Raw genomic sequence first — 27,949 nt, 5'->3', positions numbered from 1 at the left:
CTTCAGCGGCGGCCCCTGTCAGCACACGTACCCTGAGCTAAAAGGCGAATTTGTTTTGGTCGATGTGTGTGAGCCAGTGGGAGCTTCTCCTATGCGCATTGCATGCATCCCATTTCGTCTGCTAGCGCTATTTGACGTTGAACATCCAAGATAAGTTATAACTTTTTATAAGCTGAAAAGTAACAGTTGAAAAGTACTTCCAATACCGATAGAGGTTGATGCGATTTTATTCTCATCATGAGTGCATGGCCAAAAGTGGTTTTATTTGGTGATTCGATAACACAGGTAAGTTCATGCCGGGACGGGTCGGGAGCTGTTTTCAGTGCTTACCGGTACCGGTATAGTGAGTCAATTCGCTTTCTCAGACAGAGGCACTGACTCGGGCTCGTTATTGCCTATTGGTGTCATAGGATTTTTGGCCCGGGTACCGGCGCACAGTGGGCCAGAATGAACCCGAAGTGCGCCAAAACCCATTATTCATACATCTGTACGATTAAATTTGGTAGTTAGGGGTAATTTCACCCGTAGAATTCAATAAAAATATTTTCAAATATTGATGATGTCGTTAAAATACTGTTTTCTGATTGGCTGTTAACATTTAAGAAGAAATTACATGTTTCTAATTCTAGTTTTCTACAATAAGTTTCAAATTTTCAGGAACTAGTTTTAGAGAAATGTCAGCAATAATATTAGCAAACAGCTAACACACAAACAGGCAAACAAACAAGAAAAGTCTGTGCTCGGGGTACAAATAATTCAATTGGTGACTTGAGTATTGCTTAAGTTAAAGAGGGCGCCCTACCATCAATCCGGAATAAGCCTGTTCACGGTTGTAAACTACGCACGAGCAGAAAAAGGTCATTGGAGACAACCATGAAGGTGGCTTTCAAATTCACTGACATAGGCATTTGTGATTTGATGATTATTCATGAATTCCTTTCAAAATATTTATCACATCCAAGCTGAAGAGTAATAAATAGAGCCTTCATAATCACTGGTATTTGACAGTAGCCTAAACAATAGTCAAATGTGCCAAAGGCAGACAATAAAACAGATTTCCAAACTTTATCCCTGATGTACTATTCTAGTCACCTGGTCTATACAATGCCTTTTGTTCTTAGAATTTGAATACTCTACCGGTAAAGCTTACGCAACATCTACATTTGAAAATGATAGTGCTTATCCTAATGACAAATCACAAAGGTCATTAGAGAAAAGTTGATCATGAGCTAACCGTGAACTGGCTTATTGTAAAAATTCAAAGTGAAATTGTAAAAAAAATGAAAAGGGGTGTTTTCATTCCCTGGGTACAATGATTAACCACACCTACATGAATTAAAATGGATCGATACCAGAAGTGGACAGTAAAATCTTTAAAATCATGATTCCAATGATAAATAATAGAGGCCGGGTCCTCGATCTGCAGGTTAATCAGTACAAGGCCCTACAAGGCCTACCTATTTCACCAAAAATGGCGTATACAAAGTTATTCCGAATCAGATCCTCTCACTGCTATCTCACCATGTATTTGGTGAGAGGATCTTTTAGCATACTTTGAACATCAGGAGGAAGAGGCTGTGATTGTTGTACTCTTAAAAACTTGCTGCTAATCACAATGTCACCTGTTAGTGTTACCATTAGTCTGTGGAATACACATAAAGTCAATGAGAGTCATAAACCAAACAATCCTTGAAATGATAATATACACTTCCTTCTTGATCGATACTAACAATTATAGCAAATTTAGAATGAACCAAGAGATAAACGAATTCATACGTGTATGTGAAGTTACAAACCCTTTTTTTTTTTGGGGGGGGGATAAATACTAATAATGATAATGCAACTTATACATGTAATAGAGCCCACGTATATCCCATCTCTGTCCTATACACATTTTCATATTTTGTCAGAAAACTGCGTGAGACCTATCACATCCCTAGTCATATGTGTTATAGTGATATACAGTAGCCTCTACTTGGTTTATGAACAACAAACCAAATATATAATCTTACCCGGGAATCTTACCTTAAGAATTAATCTTCTCAGGATGAAAGCATATCAGACATGGAACACGGGATGGAACAGTTTGGCATCAAAATGAAGTTGTGTTACATGTATTATTATATAGTTAGTGGAATTGGAAATTAAAGCTTGCCTTTACGTATGTTTAACGAAAATATTTTTAAGGCAGACACCCGTCACAATTAAGAGCCTTACACTTGAGCCAGACACCCCCCCTCTCTCTCTCTCTCCCAGCACGCGACGGGGAGTTTGTTTAACGTGACCCGCAACGTTCGGCACGCGCATAATGGGACACTTGGAACGATTTTTGTGATAAATACGGCAAACATGTGGTTGGAAAATTGGTTATATCTCCAGAAAATGCGCGTATATGCAGCTAAATTTGGTATCAGTGTAAAGCATGAACTATAACAAAGAGCGTCATGGTATTTACAGCGCAGCAATCGGCAGCAATTTGTAAAAGAAATGCTCATGAAATATTTTTTTGCTAAACCCCCCCATTGTCAAATGGTTTCGTCCAAATTTGCCTCTGAATGGATTATCATTTTATCTTGAAAATCATTGATCACTTAAAGCAATCATTCATCAAAGAGCACAGTGAATTAGAAATAAATTAAGCAATCCGTTTTGTTAAAACAGTGAAATATCTAAAACGTGTCATTTACACATGCGGTAGCCGTAAAGAGTCATTTTGCGGTACTATTGAATAAAAATGGGCAACTAATAATCAATTTAATGGAGAAATATTGTATGGAGGCATTCTACAGGTTCTTATCTTTGCTTAGAACATGAAAAAAACAAAATTTGTTTCATGACCAAAAACCATTTTTGGCGCACTTTTGCTCTCTCCTGGCCCACTGTGCGGCGGTCCAAAACGGCTAGTTGATTAGTACCGCCAGTACAAAACGACTAGTCGATCGGGCCCCCCGGATCCAAATGACTGGTTCAAATTTTTGCCGAAACGACGGGAGAGCCGCCGTTTGGTTCCGTATTCGTCAGAATGTAGTAAATATATTCTATAAATCTGCTTTGGTGAAATGTTTTAATATATACATTGGTGTGATTTTTAATGTAATTTCATCCCATCGGTCTAAAATTAAAAATGTTGGTACATCTAACTTAGATAAGAGGTATTTCAGCCTCGTACGTTAGGTACCGGTACCTTTTTTGCGCACGTGCAGCGCTGCACTGCTTGGACAGTTGACACGATACGACGCGGCCAGGTACCGCACTGTACCACGTCTCCTTTTGGAGTAGGGTCTACCCAAACGACGTTATACAGGTATTTGTTTTTTTACATTAAGAAGCTACATAGGCGACGGAAGTGGGGGGGGGGGGGGGGGCGAGGGTCCTGTCCCCCTAAATTAGTTTTTTTTGTTTTTGTTTTTTTTTGCTTGTCAATTTCGTTCCTGCGTCCCCCCTAAATTCTGATGGACCGCCCTAAAATTGTTTAAAATCGTTATGGTCCCCCCTAAAATTTTGTTTGTTCACCTTTCTTTTTTTTGCTTGTCAAATTTTTCCTGTGTCCAACCATAAATTCCAGGTAGATCCCCTCCTAATTTTTTTGGCTTCCGCCGCCAATGAGAAGCTATACGACCAATTTTGAGTCATTCATTCACTTCTAAATAAAATATATATGGCCTACATGTGTGTTATTAAATGCCAGCCAGGTGCGGATCCAGGAATTTCCTGGGGGGCACTTTTGTCCAGAAAAATTTGACAGGCAAAATTTTTTAAAAAGGTTAGCACTTGCACATATACGGTACTTTCGACTTTTTTTTGGCTCTCAAAAGGGGGAGGCATTAGCCGGGTGTGCCCTCCCCCCCCCTGGATCCGCGCCAAAGCACCCCCCCCCTCGAGCTTAAGGTCAGTTGGTGGCGCGCCCATGCACGCTCTTTTATTATTATTATTATTTCATCTCCCCCTCTTTTCCCCCTTCATTTCCCCCCCCCCCTTATTCCCTCTTCCTTCTTTCCTTGCAGCTTATATACTTTTCCCCATTTTTGCGATCTCTTCTTCCTACGTTTTTTTCTCTCCCTTTTATTTTCATATATTTCCTCCTTTTTTGACTACCCGGGTCCCGTGCCCCACCACCCCCCCCAAAAAAAAAAAGCGCATAGTGTGTCTCAATGAGGTGTCACTGAGAGTTCCCTGTGTCATTTAGGCAGCCTAGCTTATTGTTGGACTTAGTTTTCTTGTATTGATACATTCATTTTGATTTCTACTTGATTACTTTGGGGGTTCGAAGAGCATGCAGCAGTGTTTACCCCCCCCCCCCCGGCCCCATCACCATAGTCGCCAATCTCATCCTATTTCTTGCTTGATTATGAAGACCAAGACAAACCAGCCATGGTGGATATAAGTTCACACCCCGAATAGCGCTTAGCACAGGCGCACAAAGGGAGCACGCAATGTGAATAGGGCTTCATGACTCCACAAAGCAGCCGTCCCCGGATGTTTAATTACATGTAATTGGACGAGTGCTAAAAAATGCATACGACTCCCTAAATAACTTGAGATTTTCAAATCAGCAACTGTGTCTGTTCTGTGGGTGTGTTTGACTTGGAGGAGCCAATTGGTTGAAAAGGACGACTAGAATATCACATTCTTGCTGTAGGGGTGCAATGGTGCATGAACAGCGTATCGGAACAAATCGCCTGGTCGGAACAAATCGACTATGACGATCGCATCACACAACAAAATCCGGTACTAATCGATGGGTAAAAGAGCCGTCTATTAGTACCTCCGGCCCCGATCGACTGGCCGGTCCAAATTGCCTATGACACCGGCGTATGCGATTCATGTGCACACATATCCAATGAGAATATTTCAGTACTGTGAAACAGTAATTGAAGTTGCATACTACTGGCATAGCAGTTAAGTCCCGTGGTAGAACGTTGGGGGCAGTTCCAAGCAAAAGTAGACATTTTCAAAAAAATTATACTGGCTCCAATTAAAATCTGGATAAAATTTTTCTACCAAAACTCATATGGAATTTCATAAATAGATTCTACCTGTCAAAAAGGGAACATGATTAGCCACAAATTATTTTTCTTAATCTTATGCATCTCCTTATCCCTAAATTTTTAGCCTAATAACTTAATAAGTGTCTTAGGCCAGGCTTTAGGAGAATACAGAACATTCTAGGCCTATATAATCTAGGTCTAAGTTAGATCTATCATGGGAGTCATGATGGGACTACATTTTTTTTTACTCAATTTCAATTTAACAGAAAACTATTGCTTGCTTCGTAAAATTTTACATCACCAAGCAATAATCTAAGCAACTTCCGCTTAACTACAGCATCTATGGAGAAAGGATGTGTTTTATTTGCACCCTCCTCGATTACTCCTAAATTTTGCTTTTTGACAGGAAAAAAGGAAGAAATAGTAAAGATGAATTTATATCAAATGCAATTTACCACCTTTCCGAAAAATATGCCGGAAAATAGGGAAATTTGATGACAAACAGATCAGGATGGGCCAGGTTCTTCGATCGCTCGATAAGCTAGCTGAGTGTACGGACGTGCCAGCAGATTGGCTGTATTGTAGCTGACGGCGATCAAAGAAGAACCCGATCTATTTGTCATCAAATTCGCTATTTTCCAGCATATTTTTTGGAGAGGTGGTAAGCTGATTGTATTTGATATAAAATTATCTTTATATTACTTCTTATCTTACTTTTCCCCTTGTCAAAAAGCAAAATTTAGGAGTAATTGAGAAGTGTGCAAATAAAACGCATCCTTTCTCCATAGATGCTGTAGTTATAAGCGGCAGTTGTTTGCTCCACCATTATGAGCCCAATGACTGTCGTTTGTGTAGGAGAAGGATAAAAAAAATCTGAAAATGTTGAAAAACTCAAAAGAAACAGATTTATCAGTACTCCACCCTGCGTGGGGAAATCAAGTTGGCAATGTTTGACTTATCTCTCGTTCTTGGGGACAAATGCTTGATTTTTTTACACTGTCAGTATCCATTACAAAATCATATAATAACTTTGCTCTTTAATAAGTAAATTGAATTCCTTTATTTTTTCAAAATTAAAATAGATCTAACTTTAGAGAATGTAAAATGACAATTTTCTTGAAATTTTATTTTCCACCGATAGAGGGCCTACAGTAAATATGCCAAAAATTCAAGTTTTTGAGCGCTATGGTGAATACAAACATGATCCCCAAGTTTGCAATTGTGTGGAAATTAGTATTTTTGTTTACAGAAGTGACATTTAAATTAATTTTTAAAATTTTTAAAATCAAATCTTAACTGGAGGTTAAGTTTTTGAAACGTCATCATAACTTAAAAAGTATATGGGCCTAGTTCATGAGACTTGGACATTTTTTATAAGGGTGATTAAGTATCGGCAAATATCCTATGCAAGTTTCATGTCACATGACCAAGGTCAAAGGTAATTTAGGGTCAATTAACTTAGTATTTCATTATCATATGAATTGTGGGTTTTTTGTATAACTATTCAATAGTTGTTTTGCAAAGTCAGCACTGCTGCTATATTGAATGGCGTAATGCAGGTGAGGCTGCAAAAGGCATTCCACTTGTTGTATTCACTAGAGCACTCAAAACTCAAATTTTGGGCATATTTTGTATTGGTGGAAAGTAAAATTGCAAGAAAAAAGTAATTCAACAATCGCTATTTTTTATTAAGAAAAAATAAAAGAATTCAAATTACATGAGAGCCAAGTTATATGATGAATAGTTGTAATAAAAACTGACAGTGTAAAAAAATCAAGCATTTGTCCTCGAGAACAAGACAAAATAAGCCAAACATTGCCAACCATATTTCACCACACAGGGAGTAGTAACAGAGAAAAATGTTTTATCATATTACCTTGTTTATTGAATGAGTGAGTTTAGAAAAAAAAATATTTGTGAAGGCTGAAGTTATTGGTTGAATGTGAAAATCTTTCGAAAAAAGTCAAAATGACAAAGAAAGAATAATTTGATGGAGTTTTTTATTTATTTAGACTGTGTGATGTCAAATACAGGCAGCTCCAAAAATTGTCATTTTCTTAACAAATTAAAAGGGATTTTATTCATGATTTGGACATTACATGTTTATTGGATATATTGGTGAAGATTTTGGTCTAATCATTTCAAAGCCCCTGAAAATATTTGTGTTTATCATGAATTTATATTACATGATGCATTGGGCTTTTGGGGATGCCCCATATTTTAAAAATTCCATAATTCTTGTTTTTGATGGATATTTTATCAAATCTGATGAATGCAGTTTTTCTGTATTTTTTTCTGCATTTATTAAAACAAACTTGGGAGTTAGGATGAAGAAAAGATTGAGTGGGGGAAAAATGTATAATCCAACACGTGGGGTTGGATGAGTAGTCTGCAGGCACAGACCCCTGGTTTTCATAATTTGCATAGTGCACAATGCAGAGTCTGAACTAGTGAGACTAGATTCACTATGTACTGTGGATTGCTCTACACAGACAGAGTCTTTGGAGTCTAGTCTTCACTCTATACCTGTCATTGGTCAGAGTGTCAAATATGAGTCTGTGCTTGCAGACTGGGATGAGTCTCGCTGGTAATCTGCATTGAGAGCCCTGGCGTAGGAGCAGGGAGGGGGTGTTCCTCCTATATAAGTTGGGAGCTTACATTTTTAAACAATTACAAATGGTGCAATCTGGTTATACTTTATCATTCATGTTTTAAAAACTACATATCATAAGGCAGGGTTTAGAATCTAATTAATAGCTGTAACGATAAATGCAGAAAAATTAGAGAGAAAATATTGGTGATGGTTTGATGAAAATTTATGTGTTGGATCTTTTATTTCTTAAAGTCATATGCTATCAATAGCAGCTCCCCCATTTCTAGATCCAATAAATTTCCTTTTTTTAAATAGAACACGAAAAACAAGGTGTAACTAGAGCAATGTCGCATAGTGCATGATTTTAACTCCATTTTATCCCCGGGGGGGCCACTTCCATTGACGAGTGGATACCATGCGCGACTATGAGGTCTCAAAAAGCACCCTAAACACGTATTTTCCATACTCTGAAAATGCACCCCTTAACAAGTATTGGCGTATGAAACCCTACCCTTAACAAGTACTGGAAACAAAGCGATATTATTGGCAAGTAATCCCTGAATTGAACCTCTTAACAAGTATAGCGATATTTTATTTTCAATTGTTATGTCGACCACGAACGTCGGTTTTACTTTTACCTACACCATTGAGTTTAGTACAGCCCCACTCGCGCAAATCGTAGGCCTACTCTAATTAGTGTTGACTCTTGGGGCAAAATGTACATCCTTTATAAGACATTTTAGTCTTGATTTTTATACCCTCGCAAATTAGACCCTAAACACGTAGCTTTTCTATCGAAAATAGATACCCTTTTTTCATTATTTTAGTGTTTTTGACACCCTTATTACGTTACGTACGTAACTTGCCCTATCTTGAAAAAGACATCCTTTTTACGTGTTTTTTTGGTCGCACATGGTATCCACTCGTCAATGTAAGTGGCCCCCCCCCCCCCGGGGATTTTATCCAGGCAAATTCTACTGAGATTCTGAGAACGAAATTAAATTAAAAAAAAATTCTAAAAGATTGTGAATGTGATTGAGATAGTAAACCACAAGACCTGACCTACATGTAGACCAAAAGTTGAGTGAGGGTATGTTATTTTTATTTCATACAGCGCTCCTTTGAAGTTGGAGGATGGGGTGCTTCAATTGCTGATCAAGTCCAGAGGTAAGTGTTGGGTATTAATTTAGTAATTCATGGAATTCAAATGAATGAGGAAAAAAATCCACCTGTAAAGCTTTAGGCTCATATTCATGGTTTGAAATAACAAATCATGCAGATTTCATTCATGAACTACATGTATACTATGTTTATCATAGTTTGTTCATTGAGAATTGGTCCAATAATGATGGTTGTTCATTGAGAATGGTCCAATAATGATGCATGTTTGATTAAAAGGTATTTAAATATATGCTTGCTGCTACATGTACATCTATGGGTATATTGGACTAATTGGAAAAAAATGTGAGTTCATTAATGCTCAGACCTGAGCAACAAGCAGAAAAAATAGAACTTTATCAATTTATGTGTTATTTTAAGTAGAATTAATGGATGAAATATGTATAAATCATCTTTTCAAATAATGGTGGCATTATTGATCTTATTACTATCGTGACTATGTGCGTGACTATCATGATTACGTGCGAATCGCACAATGTAATCATAAATTTTCATCACAATTGACATCTTCTTCTCTTAAGTCATCACTTTCATTGATATTGTCCTTAGGCCTACTATCACTTATGCCGCCATCATCACCATTATCACTTTATGAGCACCATCATTGACATCATGACCATATTCATCATCACATGTCATTATCTCCACCATTAAAATCATCATCACTGCCATGATCACCATCACCACCATTATCAAAGTCACCCCCATCAGTGATCATCACCTTCAAGCCTATTGTCATCCTCACCATCATCCCTATCATCCTCAATGTTATCACCATCATCGTCACATCATCATTATCATCATTGAAAATCTTCATCATTGCTATTTGTAATTACTACCACCTTCATCTCCATTTCCATCAGCATCACATTTAGAACTCTTACAGCCACAACCTTCATTTACACTTTGTTATTGTCTCAATACATCTTACTCATGTTTGTCTGACCTGCATAGCAAAGTGAGACTATAAGTGCCGCTTTTCCGACCGCGGCGGTGGCGGCGTCAACACCAAACCTTAAAGATAAATTCCAGTTTTGGTAACGATCTCAAAATGACTTTTTACAGAATCTAATATAATGACCACCCAAGTGTCTGTTTGTATGAATTAAAAATATGTGCCAAAGGATTCTGGAAGAAATTGTGTAATTGCTGAGAAATAAGCAAAATAAGCGCGGATTCTGTCACTTCCGTCGGGTCTTTATTCCAGCAATAATAATACACTGTCCCACATGCGCTTATCTGTGTTGGTGATCTTCAGTGTGAACATTTTTCAGCGTAGATTTCAAGATTTCACAAAGTTCAGTTTATGTAACTGTACCAGATCTAGATCCTCGATGATATACTGACAATTAAGCCTGGTTTTACAGACTTTCTCATGAAATCAGTGTTTACTGCAAATACTGGCATTTCTCTTTAACCAAAGGTTAAGTTTTGGAAATGACATCATAACTTAGAAAGTATATGGGCTTGGTTCATGAAACTTATACATAAGGGATATCAAGTGTTACTTAACATTCTGCCTGAGTTTTAGGTCACATGACCGAGGTCAAAGGTCATTTAGGGTCAATGATATTTGGTCATGTTGGGGGTATTTGTTGATTTCCATCATAACTTTGACAGTTTGTGGATCTGGTTCATGAAACTTGGACATAAGAGTAATCAAGTATCACTGAACACCCTTTGTGAGTTTCAGGTCACATGACCAAGGTCAAAAGTCATTTAGGATCAATGAACTTAGATTATATGTTTGGGGAATTAAAACAAAATCTTAATCTAAAAGTTATACATTTGAAAGTATATTGATCTAGTCTTGAACTTGGATGTATGAGTAATCAAGTATCATTGAACGTCCTGCATGAGTTTCAGGTCACATGACCAAGGTCAATGAACTGTGGCCATGTTGGGGGTATTTGTTGAATTACCATCATAACTTTGAAAGTTTATGGATCGAGTTCATGAAATGTGGACAGTATAAGGGTAATCAAGTATCACTGAACGTCTTGCACAAGTCTTAAGTCACACGATTAAGGTCAAATGTCATTAAGGGTCAATGAACTTACTATTTTATTATCTAAATGGTGTTTTTGTGAATGATTATTCTATAGTCGTTTTCAAAGTCAGCACTGCTGCTATGTTTATGTTAGAATAGATGTAATAAGATTTTGGGTTGAATGGTTAGGATCAAATCCAAAAGATCACAAAATATCTTTTTCTCACAATTACTGTCAAAGAAAATTTTGAAGGATTGAATTCTTGGATCATGTGAGTGAAAATAAGATTTGAAGTTGGGGGTGAGTGGCAAGGTCAAAGGATCATTATATAATAATGCAAAGGCATAAAGGTTGGCTGTGTGCTGATGAGAATCCATCTTTTTATTTATTTATTTTATTTTTTACATTGCAGTTATTTTATTTTTATTTCCAGAAAATGTGATGTCATTTGTAGAGGATTTTCTGGTTACAATGGCAAATGGGCTTGTGCTGGAATACAGTATATTCTTCCTAGTGAATTGCTTCAAAATGTTGCCATGGTAACTGTATTCTTTGGTGCAAATGATGCATGTTTACCCGAACTGCAGCCAGATAAATATGTGACCCTGGGAGACTATACAAATTATATAAAGGTACAGTTGTAAGATACCTGTTAAGTTGTCAGCAATAATTCTGGACATTACTTAAATACTCAGAATGTAAGATCAAATTGCAGGTGTGCATGACAATGTTTCATCCCACCCATAGATGCAAAGCTCTGATTTTCCCTTCCCCATGCATGCAACATACATGATACTGTAGTGTACTAATAATGTGATATTACATTATCTTGTACTTTTTTGATTTGCTAGGAGTAACAGGGAATCATTGCTACATTGTATACAATGTATAAGTATGCATTGAAAAATATTTTATTAGTCCCCATCAATTATCTTGAATTTATTTTTATTAAAAGTTGTCCATTATATTTTTATCTGAAACAAATAATAAAGTTTGTTTTAAATTTCCACAGGAAATGTGATGTAGTGAACCGAGGGTTTTCAGGGTACAATGCCCGTTGGGCTCACATGATAATGCAGGCTGCCTTACCTCCTGAACTTCTTAAAGATACAGTTGCGATGACCTTATTTTTTGGTGCTAATGATTCTTGCTTGCAAGAGGTATGGCCATGTCAGTATGTAGGTGTCCAGGATTATGCTGACAACATGAAGGTTAGGTTAAATGCCACTTAATTGTAGCTTTGTAGGTTTTGAATTTAAAATGTTATAAAATGTTTCATAAAGGTATGTATTTGTGATGTTACACATAACATACAACTGTTATACGGCAGGTCATAGGGATTTCACTGGCTCAATATGATGCAGATTTTGATCAACTTTTTCAAATGTTACAACCCTTCTTCAGGGCTAGTTTATTTTCTTTATTTTTTAATGGTTATTAAAAAAAACAGTCACACTTTTTCCAACAGGAAAAACTTAATCTCATATTTGGGACTTCATATATCAGCCATGACTTTATAAACAGCTTTATGAAACTATTTCCAGGTTTGCCATGGCACTACAATACATGTGTATCATCAAGTTTCAATACAGACTGTCAGATCTTGCAAATTTAGAGAATTTAAAAAGTATGACTATAAATATCTGATCTTTTAATCTAGCTGATCTACGAGTCAGACCAATACTTGAATTCAGCCTGACTTGACTTTTCAATGGGAAACACAATGGAGAATACAGCTAACATGACAGTACATGTAATTACATAGACTATGTGATGGAAATCCTTACAACATGGTCACAAAAGATGGGGTTTATTTAAAACTGTTTAATGGATCACAAATATTCCTTTGCTTGATTCTGCTCATATTTGGGGGCAAGGAATGCTTGGGGAGATCTATGACTTTCCCAGATGAGGCGAGGAAAAATAGCAATGTTGGTCATGAAAGTCATTATATTTGATTAAAAATACCTATTAAATGCACTATTATATCAAACCCCAAACTATTATTTATTTACTATATAGTAAACATAGTAAATAAAGATGTACTGTATTCTTAAAAACTCACTTTTGTAAGCCAATATTTTTAGACTTTTGTTGTATTGAACTTTTGACATAGTATAAGACAGATGTCTTGTTGATGTCCTGGCCTCCTCACAGTAATAAACAATTCAAATGCATCATCTGAGTCTGTAAACAGGGTGCCACTGATATTCTACACATGTATGTAGATAAAAAAAATTGGAGAAATAGTGACTTTCAATTTATTTATAAGTTATGAGAACTCAGATTGTTTACTTTGGTTGAATAGATTTCCCTTAAATGTTAAGACTTTTCTTTATTATCTTCCTCAGTCAATCGTAAACTATCTTGAGAGCAACGGTGTCCGAAAGGAGAAAATACTGCTGATCACACCTCCTCCAATAGATGAATCATTGTGGGGCGAAGCCTGTAAAGAAAAAGGTACTTATTTATAGTTGCCTCTCTTGACTCAGGGTTTGTGTAATATTTACTCAGTGGGAAGATTCTTCTTGAATGCTAGACCATGTGTTAGGTAACATTGACACTTTGAAGGCCCCTTGACACCTCCCCATTATTCCTTGTGAAAAATTGAAGTTATCAGATAGATTCATATTTGCGGAATGTATACAAATAATTCTTTTTAATACCAATTGATATTTATTGAACTTGTTATCAATATCAAGTATGTAGCTAATTTTCTAAGCCACTGAAATCAAGTTTGCAATACAATATAATTTGTTTTAGAAAGTTCTTAAAAGGAAAATGAAACCTTTGCAAAAGAAAGTGTGTATGAAAACAGAAAATCAAAGAAACAGATCAATGAAAGTTTGAGAAAAAATGAATAAATTATAAAGTAATTATGGGTGATTCCATACGTGTTGTACGGGACATTTAGAGAACATTTGACAGTTTTTTGACAAGAAAAACAAAAAATATTCCAGTAACTAAAGGTGATCATGAAGTAATACCAGAGTGTTAGAAAAACCAAGACTTAACATGACTTGAATTCACATCCTGTATAATACAGATTTAAAATAGTAATGTGTCGTACGGACGCAGGAAAAGTGGCTTTTTTAGAAACCTCAAGTTTGTACTCTAAAGTCTGTGAGTTGGACAAATAATTTTCATAGAAACTGAACTCAAATTGATATTCTATTACCCAAGAACAAACACATCTATGAAAGAAAGCAAAATAAGCATTCATGAATAAATAAAGCAAATTGCAATTTTCGAGAACATTGTGGCGTACGGGACACTCAAAATGTGTTGTACGGGACATCTCTAAATTGAAGCCAAACTTTTTTACTTCATGTCTCTTTGACTTCTTCAATCACTTTATTTGGCTGATGATAATGATAATCCTATCAAACTAAAGACATTCATTATGTTAGAAACCGCTATTGGCTGAATATTTCTGTCAATTATCATAAACAAAATAATGTGTCGTACGGGACACTTGTGTGTCGTACAGGACACTTCTGTGTCGTACGGGACACTTGTGTGTCGTACGGGACATTTCTGTGTTGTACATGCACTTGCGTGTTGTACTCGGCAGTAGTGAATAAAACAATGAACTTTTTATCAATCAGAAGGGGAGCATTGCCGCTAAATTCTTCCTTTTTAATGAAAAGTCTTTTAATAAGTAGTCATTCAGGACAATATAATTAAGTAACCTCAATATATACAATCGGGAGCGAAATGTTATCATTGTTTTTCATGATTGGAAATATACAAGGGTTCACAGCATTTTTATGAGCTGAAAAACTTGAGGTTTTGTGTGAAGTTATATTTAGTGGATTAATTGATGATTTTCAATACACTATTTAAACAATGAATGAATGAAACTGTGTAAATTATGGGGCTAAAATGTTGTAATTTTTCATATAAAATGTATATAGGCCTATACATGATATATGTCACAACTGTCACTAGTAATTCCACAAAGTATTTTTTTCTAAAGAAATGCGGTTCTACTTTTTCAAACCTTTCTGCATTTCATGAAACCATATGGTTTATCTTTTTTTCCAGATTTTTTGTGAACAACATGGTTTGTCTTATTTTCCAGGTTTTTTTTACAACTTGAAAAAAGGAGTTTCAATACTGTATGTACAAAATAAGTGATCATCAAGGGAAGTCCAAATAGATGACTGATATGTATTTTTTTTTACATCTTATAATAATTCCACATTAGCATGCAAGATAAAGTCATCTTCCAGGCTAGGGTAAATTAATTATAAAGGTTTTCTTCTCATGCTCAGTGACAAAGAAATTAATCTGCTCTGACCAGTGAAAATCACCAGTTTAGCTGGAGGGGTTCAGAAAAGAATATGCCTACATGAAATCATATTAAAATGGTTAGAATCACCTATTTCATGTTCTATGGAGATAAAAAAAAGTACTTTTTCAGTTCACTTTATGTCAAATCAATTACTTGAATTAAAATAGGTCTACTATTTATAGTTTCTGAATCCAAATCCTGCAATTAAATGCATTATATATTGTGTGTCGTACGGGACGTGTCCCGTACGACACAGTGTGTGTCATACGGGACAACTATTAATAGGACAATTATTGAAAAGTGAAGGGCAGTAATTAGATTTTTATGGGATAAATCGATCACTCATGGGTCAAAGATAGAGAAACTGATTTTGTGAAATTGCATCATCAAAAATAAAATTGTAGGAAAAACTTTTGCACTTTCATTTGTCGTACGGGACATTGCCAAAAATAGGTTCGAAAAAATCAGGGCTGCCCCTATTATGGATCATGAAAATGTTGTAGATATTATTTGGAACCATCAATGATACATTAATTCATTGACCTGCAATATTTTCAATCTTCTCATGCTTTGCCAATAATTGTTTCAGGCAGTGTTTGTACTTGACTATTTAATCAGCAAAATTATTGAAAATTGACAATTCCATTGTTCCTTCCAAAAAAAAAACTATATCTGACTTCACTTTTGGTTAAAACTCATTATTTTCATAAAATTTAGGTATCATAGTAAAATATTACACTACTTATGACTTATTGAATGCATGTTGAAATTTATGATATTTTTGAAGTTCTAGTGTGGAATCGCCCTTATGAGCATTTGAAGTTTAGATCATTATTGTAATGTAGATCCTACCATTGGCAATGTGACAAAGATGTGTGATGTCAAATATGAACAACTTTTCCATTCATTTTTTTTCCCACTTGAAATGCCTCTTTTATCATATCTATCCGTAGATCATGTATTCTTTCTATAGGGGGGCATGTAATACAGATTTTCACAGAATGGGTGAAGAGTTTGTGTTAAAGAAAGATAAAAAAGAGACATTTTGGGGGTATTTTATAGACCATCAAGGGAAAGTTGTTCACATGTGACATTACACATCTTTGTTGCATTGCCATTGGGAGGATCTCCATAGCATTAGTGATCAAATTTACTTGATTTCAAAGTGTTTTACACTAATTTCCAAAGTTCTAAAGTAAGGGAACATGTTGATTACAAACTAGAGAACTTGAGTTTCGTTGGTCCTTTTCAGGACAAAACACGGGCCCAAGAAAGAAAATGGTGTTCCTTGAAAACTCTACATTGATAAACAACTTTTTGGAAGAGTTCATTGAAAATGGTATGAAAGTAATAATAACTTCAATCATCACTTTTCACTTTTTTTTTCAAGAATAGGTAGAAATTTATAAGTCTGTTGATGGAAAGTCAATTGTATTATTTTTTTTCAACAGGTACAGCCTTGAATAGGACACTTAAGAACTCAGGAATTTATGCCAAAGCTTGTGTAACTCTAGCTCAGGACTTAAGAGTGAAGGTCATTGATTTATGGTCAGCTATGCAGACAGAAGAGGTAAAATGTGTAATAATAAGTTCTCATCATTCTTAAAGTACTTTCCAATTGACAAGGAGAACAGCAAGGGTGTAACTTTAATATGCCTCCACCCACTGCAGGTACCTGAATTATGTATCCTTTTGTCCATCCCATTTTTATTACAATGCAACTATCATGCATACATGATTATATGTTTAAAACCTTGTATGATTGGTAAGGTAACACTGAGGTGATCATTCTATTGGGAATTTTGGTCAAGGGGAATCCCTTGAAATATATTGCACAGTAAATTTGGGCTATTTTGTGAAATTTACTTTAAGTTGCCTCATATGTGATATCATTTCCTATGAAGCAGCACACTTTCAAAATCTGAAATACTAGTGAGCAAAGATGCTATAAACATATCATTATGCAACTCAAAAGTTGCATTGGCATGTTGATGTAAATTTTACATTAATAAAGTTTATATTCAAATCCTTGGGAGATATAATTTATGAATGTCATTCTCAGACTTTTATATTCTTGTTTCATTGAACTCTTGTAGAACTGGGGACCACGATTCCTTTCTGATGGTCTTCATCTCTCATCTCAAGGAGCTGGCTTTCTTTACAAGCAGCTCTCTGGTTTTGTAGAAGAATGTACATCCTCCCTTCCTCAGCAGTTCCCTGACTGGAGTGAAATAGACTATGCCAATCCAGAGAAGAGCTTCCAGCAGAGTTGATGTTTTCCTTTCAGTGTTCCAACTCGGTGTATGTCATTTGATTACCCTTAGTAGTCATCTAAGGAAATCATGGGTTGAGCCACAGTGTATTATATGTTGTTTGGGAGGAGAGACAATGCTTTAATATCCTCCCACTTACAATAGATAATCCCCTGAGGCCATTCTTATGACTGAAATGCTACTCAGGTACTGCATACTTTTTATAAATTAGTTAGATATACTACTCACACTTAACTTGAGAAATTAGCCTTTTATTTGTTTGTTTGTTTGTTTGTTCATATGTTTTTAAGTTACAGTGTACAGCTCAGAATGAATACTGCATGATTTCATGGTGCTGATATCCTGTTTCAGACGTGCATAAACAAAGCTCAGCATCATTTCTGTGCATAGCATTTGGACATTAAGTGACATGACCAATCTCTCACATTTTAAATTAACATATGATACAACCCCCTCCCCCCCAAAAAAAAAAATAATAATAAAAAAAATGAAAATGTCTAAAATCATGACATGATAATTTAATTATGATGAAATGAACTGATATTATGTAATGTCATAATTGTTATATTTGATTAATGATGTTGATATGAATATTTGTGCTTTGATATGAATTCAAATTTGTCAATTTTTACAGAAAAAAAGAAGAGAAAATATTTAATGACTAAATGTATGGAACCTTCAGCTCTAGTCCATATTGTTGTGATTTCTTATTCTGCCTCACATTTGATAATGACTGTTTTGTGAGGCAACACATGTCAATCTGAATGCAGATATACAGATTAAAGCTATGCCAAGTGAGCAGCAAATAAAGATTAGCAAAGTAGAGGTATGCAGCTGTAAGTTTCATCTATTTTAACATAAAAGTAATTTAGTTTTTTTCTCACCTGCATAGCAGAGTGAGACTATACATGTAGGCAGCAGTGACTTCAACATCAAATCTAAACCGAAGGTTAAGTTTTTGAAATAACAGCATAACTTAGAAAGTATATGGACCTAGTTCATGAAACTTACATAAGGTAAATCAAGTATCACTGAACATCCTGTACGAGTTTCAGGTTACATGACCAAGGTCAAAGGTCATTTAAGGTCAATGAACTTTGGCCATGTTGGGGGTATTTGTTGAATAGCCATCATAACTCTGAAAGTGTATGGATCTAGTTAATAAAACTTGGTCATAAGAGTAATCAAGTATCACTGAACATCCTGTGCGAGTTTTAGGTCACATGACCAAGGTCAAATGCCATTTAAGGTCAATGAAGTTTGGCCATGTTGGGGGTATTTGTTGAATTACCATCATAACTCTGAGGAACTTTGGCCATGTTGGGTGTATTTGTTGAATTACCATCATAACTCTGAAAGTGTATTGGTCTAGCTCATAAAACTTGGACATAAGAGTAATCAAGTATCGTTCGAGTTTCAGGTCACATGACCAAAGTCAAAGGTCATATAAGTTTAGAGGTAATTGTTAAATTGCTGTCATAACTTTCAAAGTTTATGGATATAGTTTATGAAATGTGGACATAGGGGTAATCAAGTATCACTAACAAGTCTTAGGTCTCATGATCAAGGTCAAATGTCATTTAGGGTCAATGAACGTAGTATTGTATCATTATATGAATGGTGTTTTTGTGAATAATTATTTCATAGCAGTTTTCAAAGTCAGCACAGCTGCTATTTTGAATTGCGTAATGCAGATGAGACTGCCAGAGGCGCTCCACTTGTTGTATTTCAGTGCAACTTCAAATTTGTGTACAGAGAAAAGCACATGTTCCTTTAACATCAATGATATATTGGTATGCAGTCCAGCATGGAGCCTAATGAATTCCATTTTTGCTGTTTGAGTAAAATAAAAAATTACATATAAATGAATGAATTATTCTTAAAAATGACAATAGAAAGAATAAATAATTGAATAAAAAAGATATATAGGTTGATCATAAAAACTTGAAATGTTTTTTGAGGAATATTTTCTTTGTTATTAATAATTCTAAGGTTTTAACTAAAAAAATCTTGAGATGTATTGTCTTATTATTCAGAAGCTTTTAGCTGTGATGATATTTTATTGAGAATAAGATATTGAAGAGTTTATATTTTTGTAGTCTTTTTTCAAAATAGATATTTAATGATACCAAATCACCTTTGTGTTTTCATTTTTTTACCTGTGTTGCATGTTTTATGAGTAATTATATTTTAAAGGAAAATATATTACTTGCACTGGGAAGACAATAAAATTGTACAGATACTAAAGGCCAACGAACACTTTACGACTGGTCCACAACCTTTCTGTTTTCATTTATTTTTACCTGTGTTGCATGTTTTATGAGTTATTATATTTTAAAGGAAAATATATTACTTGCACTGGGAAGACAATAAAATTGTACAGATAACTACTACAGGCCAACAAACACTTTACGACTGGTCCACATCCGATTTAGGAAAATATAGCAATTTGCTCTTTTTCTGAAAATGTGAACGAAAAGGATCTTTTTATTTGAGGTTCAAATTAAATGAAAGAATACTAATATGTATAACCATTTTGGATGGTTGCAAGCCTTTCTTTTGGAGTAAACTCAACTCAAACTCAAAGGCAAAATTAGTTCCAAATAAAAGGAAGGAAGGAAAGAAGGAAGGAGGGAGGGAGGGAAAGTAGCTATTTTAAATGAAGGGGGTGGAGCATACGGGGGAAACGAAAAAGAAGGAAGGGATAAAGAAAAAGGAAGAAAACAATTAAAATTGAAGAAAGTGAAAAAATTGGGGAAGGGAATAGTTTAATAGCTTTATTAACTATATGTATGCAGGGACCTATCCACTGAGGATTAGTTTGTTACTGGGGGTGCTGAGCATTGTCACAGCACCCCCAGTAACAATACATAATCCTCCGTGGATAGGTCCATGACTGTATGTATACTGTATGCACATATATATAAATCATGAAAAGGGTGCATATTTTAAGCATCATTCAAATTCATGAACAGAGAAGTATATCACTGAAGAGCGAGCTATACGTTTATATTGATGAACATACGGTATAGGCCTACAGAGACCTAGAACAGTTCTAGGTCTGTATATGCCTATACCTAGTATGTTCATCTAAATACATATTTAACTCGCACTTCAGTGATATTCTTATTCATTATTTTATTCATGAATTTGAACGTTGGTTAGAATATGCCCCCTTTTCAGATTAGCTACAGGGGGGGGGGGGGGCTTCAGCCCCCCACTTTTTTCAAAACCTTTACAAAAACGTAAAAATGACCATATGATTGTGATTTTTTGCATGGTCAGCCCCCCCCCCGCCTCTTTAATAACCGTCAGCGGCCCCTGAGTTAGGGTCACTGAGGCTATCACTAAAAGATTGAGCTCTCACTCAGTGCTCGCATATTTTGTTCAGTATATATTTTTCCTTTTCATGAACTGAGTGCTTAAATCAGTTCTTAGATTGGTGATATCATAATATGTAACTATATGTATTTTAGCCTGTTTGCTTTGCTAACTCACCCTGAAGCATATGTATTTTAGCCTGTTTGCTTTGCTAACTTACCCTGAAGCATTAATTATGCCAGCTATAGGTAGGCCTATACAGGCCTACCTTGTACCACTGAAAGACTGTTTTTGAAATTTGCCCCCGGAATTTGCCTCCCTGAGGGTCTATAATCCTGTACAGACTTAATAATAATAATAGCAATAAAAACATTCACAACCACGTTGTATATTAAGTCAATATTTTTTTCTGAAGGCCGGGGTCGATTTAAAAAATTTGGTTTGACTTTGACGGTCTTGGAGGTAGAATGGGTCAACATTTTGCTTCCTCGAAACTTTTGCGGTCTTAGCCATACAAGAGGAGGATGTCCCCATCACATGTTCTTCCTGAACACGGGCATTCCGCTGATTATTAGGACTGTCCTGTATGTAAGATAAAATACAAAAATAAGAAGGGATATTATTTATGAATATATTAACTTTAACAGCGGATGAAGAAATAATTAAAGGAGAATGAAACCCTTGAAACCAGCTGAATCCATATCAAAGAGAAAAATCAAAGAAACATATTGTTGAAAGTTTGAGGAAGATTGAATGAATAATAAGAAAGTTATGAGCATTTGAATATTGAGATCACTAATGCCATGTAGATCCTCCCATTGGCAATGCGACCAAGATCTGTGATGTCACACACGTACAACTCCCTCATTACTTTAGTACTTATTTCACTTATATTCTCACTTTTATAGAGTCTATCACAACCCAGGACAAAAATCCAATTGAAACCAGTTAGATTTCCAACTGGTTTCAATTGGTTTCAATTGGTTTCAACTGGTTTCAATTGGTTTTAACTGGAATATAACAATTTCCAATTGAAACCAATTGAAACCAGTTGGGCAACTGGAAATCCTATACTGGAACCAGTTGGGTAACTGGAAATGACTTCCAACTGGAAATGATTTCTAACTGGAACCTGTTGGGTAACTGGAAATCCTAACTGGAACCAGTTGGGTAACTGGAAATGATTTGTAACTGGAACCAGTTGGGTAACTGGAAATCCTAACTGGAACCAGTTGGGTAACTGGAAATCCTAACTTGAACCAGTTGGGTAACTGGAAATGATTTGTAACTGGAACCAGTTGGGTAACTGGAAATCCTAACTGGAACCAGTTGGGTAACTGGAAATGACTTCCAACTGGAAATGATTTCTAACTGGAACCAGTTGGGTAACTGGAAATGACTTTTAACTGGAAATGATTTCTAACTGGAACCAGTTGGGTAACTGGAAATCATGACTTCCAACTGGAAATGATTTCTAACTGGAACCAGTTGGGTAACTGAAAATCCTAACTGGAACCAGTTGGGTAACTGGAAATGACTTCCAACTGGAAATGATTTCTAACTGGAACCAGTTGGGTAACTGGAAATCCTAACTGGAACCAATTGGGTAACTGGAGATGACTTCTAACTGGAAAGGTGATTAACTGGAAATTAATTATAATTGGAACCTGTTTGGTAACTGGAAATCCTAACTGGATCCAGTTGGGTAACTGGAAATGACTTCCAATTGGTTTCCAATGAATATATTAACTTTAACAGCGGATGAAGAAATAATTAAAGGAGAATGAAACCCTTGAAACCAGCTGAATCCATATCAAAGAGAAAAATCAAAGAAACATATTGTTGAAAGTTTGAGGAAGATTGAATGAATAATAAGAAAGTTATGAGCATTTGAATATTGAGATCACTAATGCCATGTAGATCCTCCCATTGGCAATGCGACCAAGATCTGTGATGTCACACACGTACAACTCCCTCATTACTTTAGTACTTATTTCACTTATATTCTCACTTTTATAGAGTCTATCACAACCCAGGACAAAAATCCAATTGAAACCAGTTAGATTTCCAACTGGTTTCAATTGGTTTCAATTGGTTTCAACTGGTTTCAATTGGTTTTAACTGGAATATAACAATTTCCAATTGAAACCAATTGAAACCAGTTGGGCAACTGGAAATCCTATACTGGAACCAGTTGGGTAACTGGAAATGACTTCCAACTGGAAATGATTTCTAACTGGAACCTGTTGGGTAACTGGAAATCCTAACTGGAACCAGTTGGGTAACTGGAAATGATTTGTAACTGGAACCAGTTGGGTAACTGGAAATCCTAACTGGAACCAGTTGGGTAACTGGAAATCCTAACTTGAACCAGTTGGGTAACTGGAAATGATTTGTAACTGGAACCAGTTGGGTAACTTGAAATCCTAACTGGAACCAGTTGGGTAACTGGAAATGACTTCCAACTGGAAATGATTTCTAACTGGAACCAGTTGGGTAACTGGAAATGACTTTTAACTGGAAATGATTTCTAACTGGAACCAGTTGGGTAACTGGAAATCATGACTTCCAACTGGAAATGATTTCTAACTGGAACCAGTTGGGTAACTGGAAATCCTAACTGGAACCAGTTGGGTAACTGGAAATGACTTCCAACTGGAAATGATTTCTAACTGGAACCAGTTGGGTAACTGGAAATCCTAACTGGAACCAATTGGGTAACTGTAGATGACTTCTAACTGGAAAGGTGATTAACTGGAAATTAATTATAATTGGAACCTGTTTGGTAACTGGAAATCCTAACTGGATCCAGTTGGGTAACTGGAAATGACTTCCAATTGGTTTCCAATTGGAAATTTTCCAGTTACCCAACTGGTTCCAATTGAAACCAGTTAATTTCCATATTATTTGCCAGTGTGCACAGATTAATATTTTATGTGATTCATCATCATTTAAACTGTATCTATTTAATTCTTTTGTAATTCAAGTACCATACTTGTTTCAAATAAGTGTTTAGAATGCTTAGTAGTGAAAACCATGTTCATAAATGTTATAGATTATAATTAAAACAGATTATAAGATAATTAGTACACCACTAACTGTTACCAAATTACATCAAATACAAATACATATATTTGAAGATCTTTCATATAAATATATATACATTAAAAAGTCTATTTTATCAATGCCCTTTACATTGGTATTAATAAACATATGGCACTGCTTCTTTGTTGGCATGAGCAATATAGTTAGTGCAAATTCTAATTAATTTTTAACTAATTAACTCATTCCAACTGGAATTTCCAATTGGATCCAGTTGGAAACCAATTAGTTTCAACTGGTTCCAGTTGAAACCAGTTGCCTCCAATTGGTTTCAACTGGAACCAATTGAAACCAGTTGCCTCCAATTGGATTCAACTGGTTTTAATAGGGAAATTGGAACAACTGGAACCAATTGAAACCAGTTGCCAACTGGTTGCTTAATTGGTTTCAACTGGAACCAATTGAAACCAATTGCCAACTGGTTCCAGTTGCCCAATTGGTTTTAACTGGAACCAGTTGGCAACTGGTTTCAATTGGTTCCAGTTGTTCCAATTTCCCTATTGAAACCAGTTGGCCAACTGGTTTCAATTGGTTTTGCTCTAATTGGTTTCAACTGGATTTTAGTCCTGGGAAGGTGAGGTGTTCTCTTTATGAGAGGACACGTACAGAGGTTTCACAACATTATATCATTGATGAATCGTTTGTCATATGATTAGAATGATCAAAAAGAGATGTTTTTGGGTATATTTTCAGTGTCCAGAAGGGGAGAGTTGTTCATCTGTGACATCATAGATCTTGGTCGCATTGCCAATGGAGGATCTCCATAGCATTAGTGATCTCGACATTCAAATGCTCATAACTCTTCTATTGCTAGTCCTATTTTACTCAAACTTTTGTTGATCTTATTCTTTGATTTTTCTGCTTTCACAAAAGCTAACTTGCTCCAAGAGTTTCATTCTCCTTTAAGGAAAACACCAGTAATGATCGCCTGTAGTCGTCCCTATACAGTCTGAATGTTTTATGAATGAGTAAACTTTATAATTATGTTCTTTATACTCATCATGACTGATCTATATTACCATAAACATTTATCTCCACACCTTTTTTCCACATCAAACTTCCAAACTTGCAAACAAGCCCTTAATGGCTTTTTTTGTGCATACCTAATAGGCTGTAATTTAATAATTATGTGCCAACCATAATTTTGTCATTACCTCTATTTGTCTCATTTATGTTCTGTTGATACCTTTGCTTTGTTCTCATTTTGTTCTTTTTATGTATTTGGAAATAAATGCTGAATAGAATTGAATTTCACAGCATCATAGGCCTACTCATGATGAACATTATTTTTTTTGACTAAATATAAAAATTGAATTGTCCGAACTAAATTAAGTCTTCAAAGAGAAAGAGAGAGAGCTAGAGGGGGAGAGGTGTGGTGAGATAGGGTCAACATACATAGGCAGGCATGCATTCACAATATAATGTCAATTAGAATTATGTCATAACAATACCATATGGTAAATAAAGTATTTTCGTCCCACCCTAAGCTTGACCATTCTTATACAAAGTCTTATTCATTATTCGCATGGGGTGTTCCGGTTGGATTACTGTGCTTGTGGTGCCGGTGGTGTTCTTTTCATGAAATTGGACGTACTCCCTCTTCCGTTGCAAGATCTATCGATAATTCCCATAATGACGTCACACATTTGAAATTGGTCAACATGGCGGCATAGCACTGTCTAGTGTCTGTGTTATTAACTTACATGGCCCAGCGGAACTCACTCACACTTACTGATTGTAACTATTTCGGGTTAATCAAGAGAAGTGCAGTTCATAAGTTATACAATATAAGGTGAGTATACAAGATCTGTATTAGTTGTCAGTGATGGGAGAAAATGATGTTTCTGATGTAATTTGTATACGGTCGGTAGAGTTCTTAATCTTACTCATTTACTGTGTGTGCGTGTGTGTATTGATAAGTGTTTGTGCGCCGCATCAAGACCAGCTGACCAGTGGTAGCGCTGCCTCCATCATGCAGCAGATCTCCGGCCCGGCCTGCCGGTGACTTGAGCTGGCTGAGCCTGAGCTCAGGGCCAGGCCTCAGTCACCCGGGACAAGCCGGGGGACAAGCAGTCCAACTTCATGCAAAGCTAAAGTCCAAGCCATATATTTCATTGCCCCATTCAGGCCATTGGCATCTTGGGTTTTGAAAATGATTTTAAAAATGGCAGAATTAACACAGTAGACGCGCACGGCCAATATGGGAGACTCTCTCCAAAAGAGTCCAATACTAATAGGGGAGACAATCTCCCACATTGGAGACTTGCTTTGCCAAAGGACAAAAAAAACAACACCAACAAAAGCATGATTTTTTCCACCCATAATTTTGTCTCACTGAGGTCAGAAGCCCATTTGTTTTGTGGGCGCTAGTGTAGTTTCGCACCTCCCCGTTTAATGGTTTTCAAACATGTACAATCTCACCCTAAATAATTCACAACCTAAAATAATTGCATCTGAGCCTCCAAAGTCCAGTAGAAGTTGAATATTTGCCGTTTTGACACTTTTTTTTACAAAGTTTTACACCTATTTCGGAATCACTCGGTCGCTTGAACTAGCTCAGCGCTGCACATAAGCAGTCGGTACGCGTACAGTACGTACCACCTAGTGAAGTGTGTATTTGAGTTTTTGTCAGACGTGTATCAATCAGATATGATTATTTACGTCTGGGACCGACCTTTAACGTCACCATCCGAAAGACGAGTGCAAGAAGAGCCAGTTTTTCTATGGTATCTTCAAAAAGATTTTTTCCCCTCTTTCAGCTTGCACCAAGTATTACGGTAGTGGTTGTGCAGAGTGGTTGATGTTTGTTGTGTGAAGGTATGTGTGTGGGGTGTGCGTGTGTGTGATTTTTTTAATGAAATAAGAAATGTGAAAAATGTGAATACACGTAGATTTAGCGATGAAATAAGAAATAATAATGTAGAGCCTTGTTTTGAACTCTAGGTCAGAGAACTTTCCTTCAGTTTACAATTGTATGCTATGTTGATTGTATTGTAGTGAGTGTATGCGCATGCAAACAAAAGGATGAAATGTACATTGCATGTCCCAGGTGGTATGGATGGAGATGGGCATGTGAAAAATTGAAAAATGTAATCTACTAGCATGAAATCAACATAGCATACAATCAACATAGCAAACGATTGTAAACTGAAGGAAAGTTCTCTGACCTAGAGTCCAAAACAAGGCTCTACATTATTATTTCTTATTTCATCGCTAAATCTACGTGTATTCACATTTCTTATTTCATTCAAACAAGCACACACACGCACACCCCACACACACCTTCACACAACAAACATCAACCACTCTGCACAACCACTACCGTAATACTTGGTGCAAGCTGAAAGAGGGGAAAAAAAATCTTTTTGAAGATACTATAGAAAAACTCGCTCTTCTTGCACTTCACTAGGTGGTACGTACTGTACGCGTACCGACTGCTTATGTGCAGCGCTGAGTTTCAAGCGACCGAGTGATTCCGAAATAAGTGTAAAACTTTGTTAAAAAAAGTGTCAAAACGGCAAATATTCAACTTCTACTGGACTTTGGAGGCTCAGATGCAAGTATTTTAGGTTGTGAATTATTTAGGGTGAGATTGTACATGTTTGAAAACCATTAAACGGGGAGGTGCGAAACTACACTAGCGCCGTTTTGTGTGTGATTGACAACAAAAATCCTTATCAAAACAAAAGTAGACGGTGAATTTTTAAAGTAGACGGTGAAAAGGGGTAATTTTTCATGAGGAATCTGCTTATATCACATTTTTATTTGCCCCCAAGGTAATCCTTTTGCAGCAAATGTAAACAAAGGAAATTGGACTCCAAAACTGGAGACTGTCTCTGAAATTGGATACCCAAATTCTTTACAAAAGTCTCTGATATCTCCAATATTGGCCGTGCGCCTCTACTGATTAATGTTGTTAGGCCTAGAATAGATATAACGTTAGAGTAGAGTAACTAAAAGTAACTGCGTTGGTACATGGTGTGCGGCAGGGTGCCTGTGTGCGGCCTGTTCAGCAAACTCAGCTCTCAGCACCACCCCACGTACCTCGGGCGATGGTTAGTCTTCACTACCGCTACCCCTTACTACACCTACCCGAACCCTTGGGCGACAAATACATTACTTGCTCTCAAATTAACCAGTGACAAACTGTCACTTTTTGGTAAAAAAGGCAACATGTCATGTTAAAAAAAAAACATTAAGTGTAC

The 27,949-nt window shown here is 36.1% G+C and overlaps 2 protein-coding genes across 3 annotated transcripts in view; both read left to right on the top strand.

The window, feature by feature from the left end:
- The first annotated feature begins 52 nt into the window (after positions 1–52).
- LOC129257077 (isoamyl acetate-hydrolyzing esterase 1 homolog) lies at positions 53–19,578 on the top strand. 2 transcript variants are annotated; one of them, XM_054895315.2, is made up of 6 exons: positions 53–285; positions 8,696–8,748; positions 11,185–11,383; positions 13,103–13,211; positions 16,500–16,618; positions 17,145–19,578. In XM_054895315.2, exons 1-6 carry the CDS (start codon positions 238–240, stop codon positions 17,319–17,321), a joined length of 705 nt encoding a protein of 234 aa, XP_054751290.2. In that variant the 5' UTR covers positions 53–237; the 3' UTR covers positions 17,322–19,578. The 2 variants fall into 2 exon arrangements, with proteins under 2 accessions (XP_054751290.2, XP_054751291.1); XM_054895316.2 differs by lacking the exon at positions 11,185–11,383 and adding an exon at positions 11,764–11,962 and having other exon boundaries at positions 69–285.
- Positions 19,579–25,373: 5,795 nt separating this feature from the next.
- The window catches only part of LOC129257078 (CLIP-associating protein 1-like), a 32,624-nt gene continuing 30,048 nt past the window's right edge, over positions 25,374–27,949 (top strand). Inside the window, exon 1 of the mRNA XM_054895317.2 lies at positions 25,374–25,536. The gene's annotated coding sequence lies outside the window, so the exon portion shown is untranslated. The remainder of the gene's footprint in view (positions 25,537–27,949) is intronic.

This window comes from Lytechinus pictus, chromosome 3 (assembly GCF_037042905.1).
Source record: "Lytechinus pictus isolate F3 Inbred chromosome 3, Lp3.0, whole genome shotgun sequence".
Classification (NCBI taxonomy): Eukaryota; Metazoa; Echinodermata; class Echinoidea; order Temnopleuroida; family Toxopneustidae; genus Lytechinus; species Lytechinus pictus.
Note: the sequence above shows the minus strand (reverse complement) of the source record. Positions and strands in the feature narration are given on the sequence as shown.

Bases quoted from the DNA above. Each gene is read 5' to 3' on its own strand.
- LOC129257077 (XM_054895315.2), top strand. From the start codon at position 238: ATGAGTGCATGGCCAAAAGTGGTTTTATTTGGTGATTCGATAACACAG. The intron at 11,384-13,102 runs GTACAGTTGTAA...TATCTTCCTCAG, and splicing joins ACTATACAAATTATATAAAG to TCAATCGTAAACTATCTTGA. The intron at 13,212-16,499 runs GTACTTATTTAT...TTTTTTCAACAG, and splicing joins CGAAGCCTGTAAAGAAAAAG to GTACAGCCTTGAATAGGACA.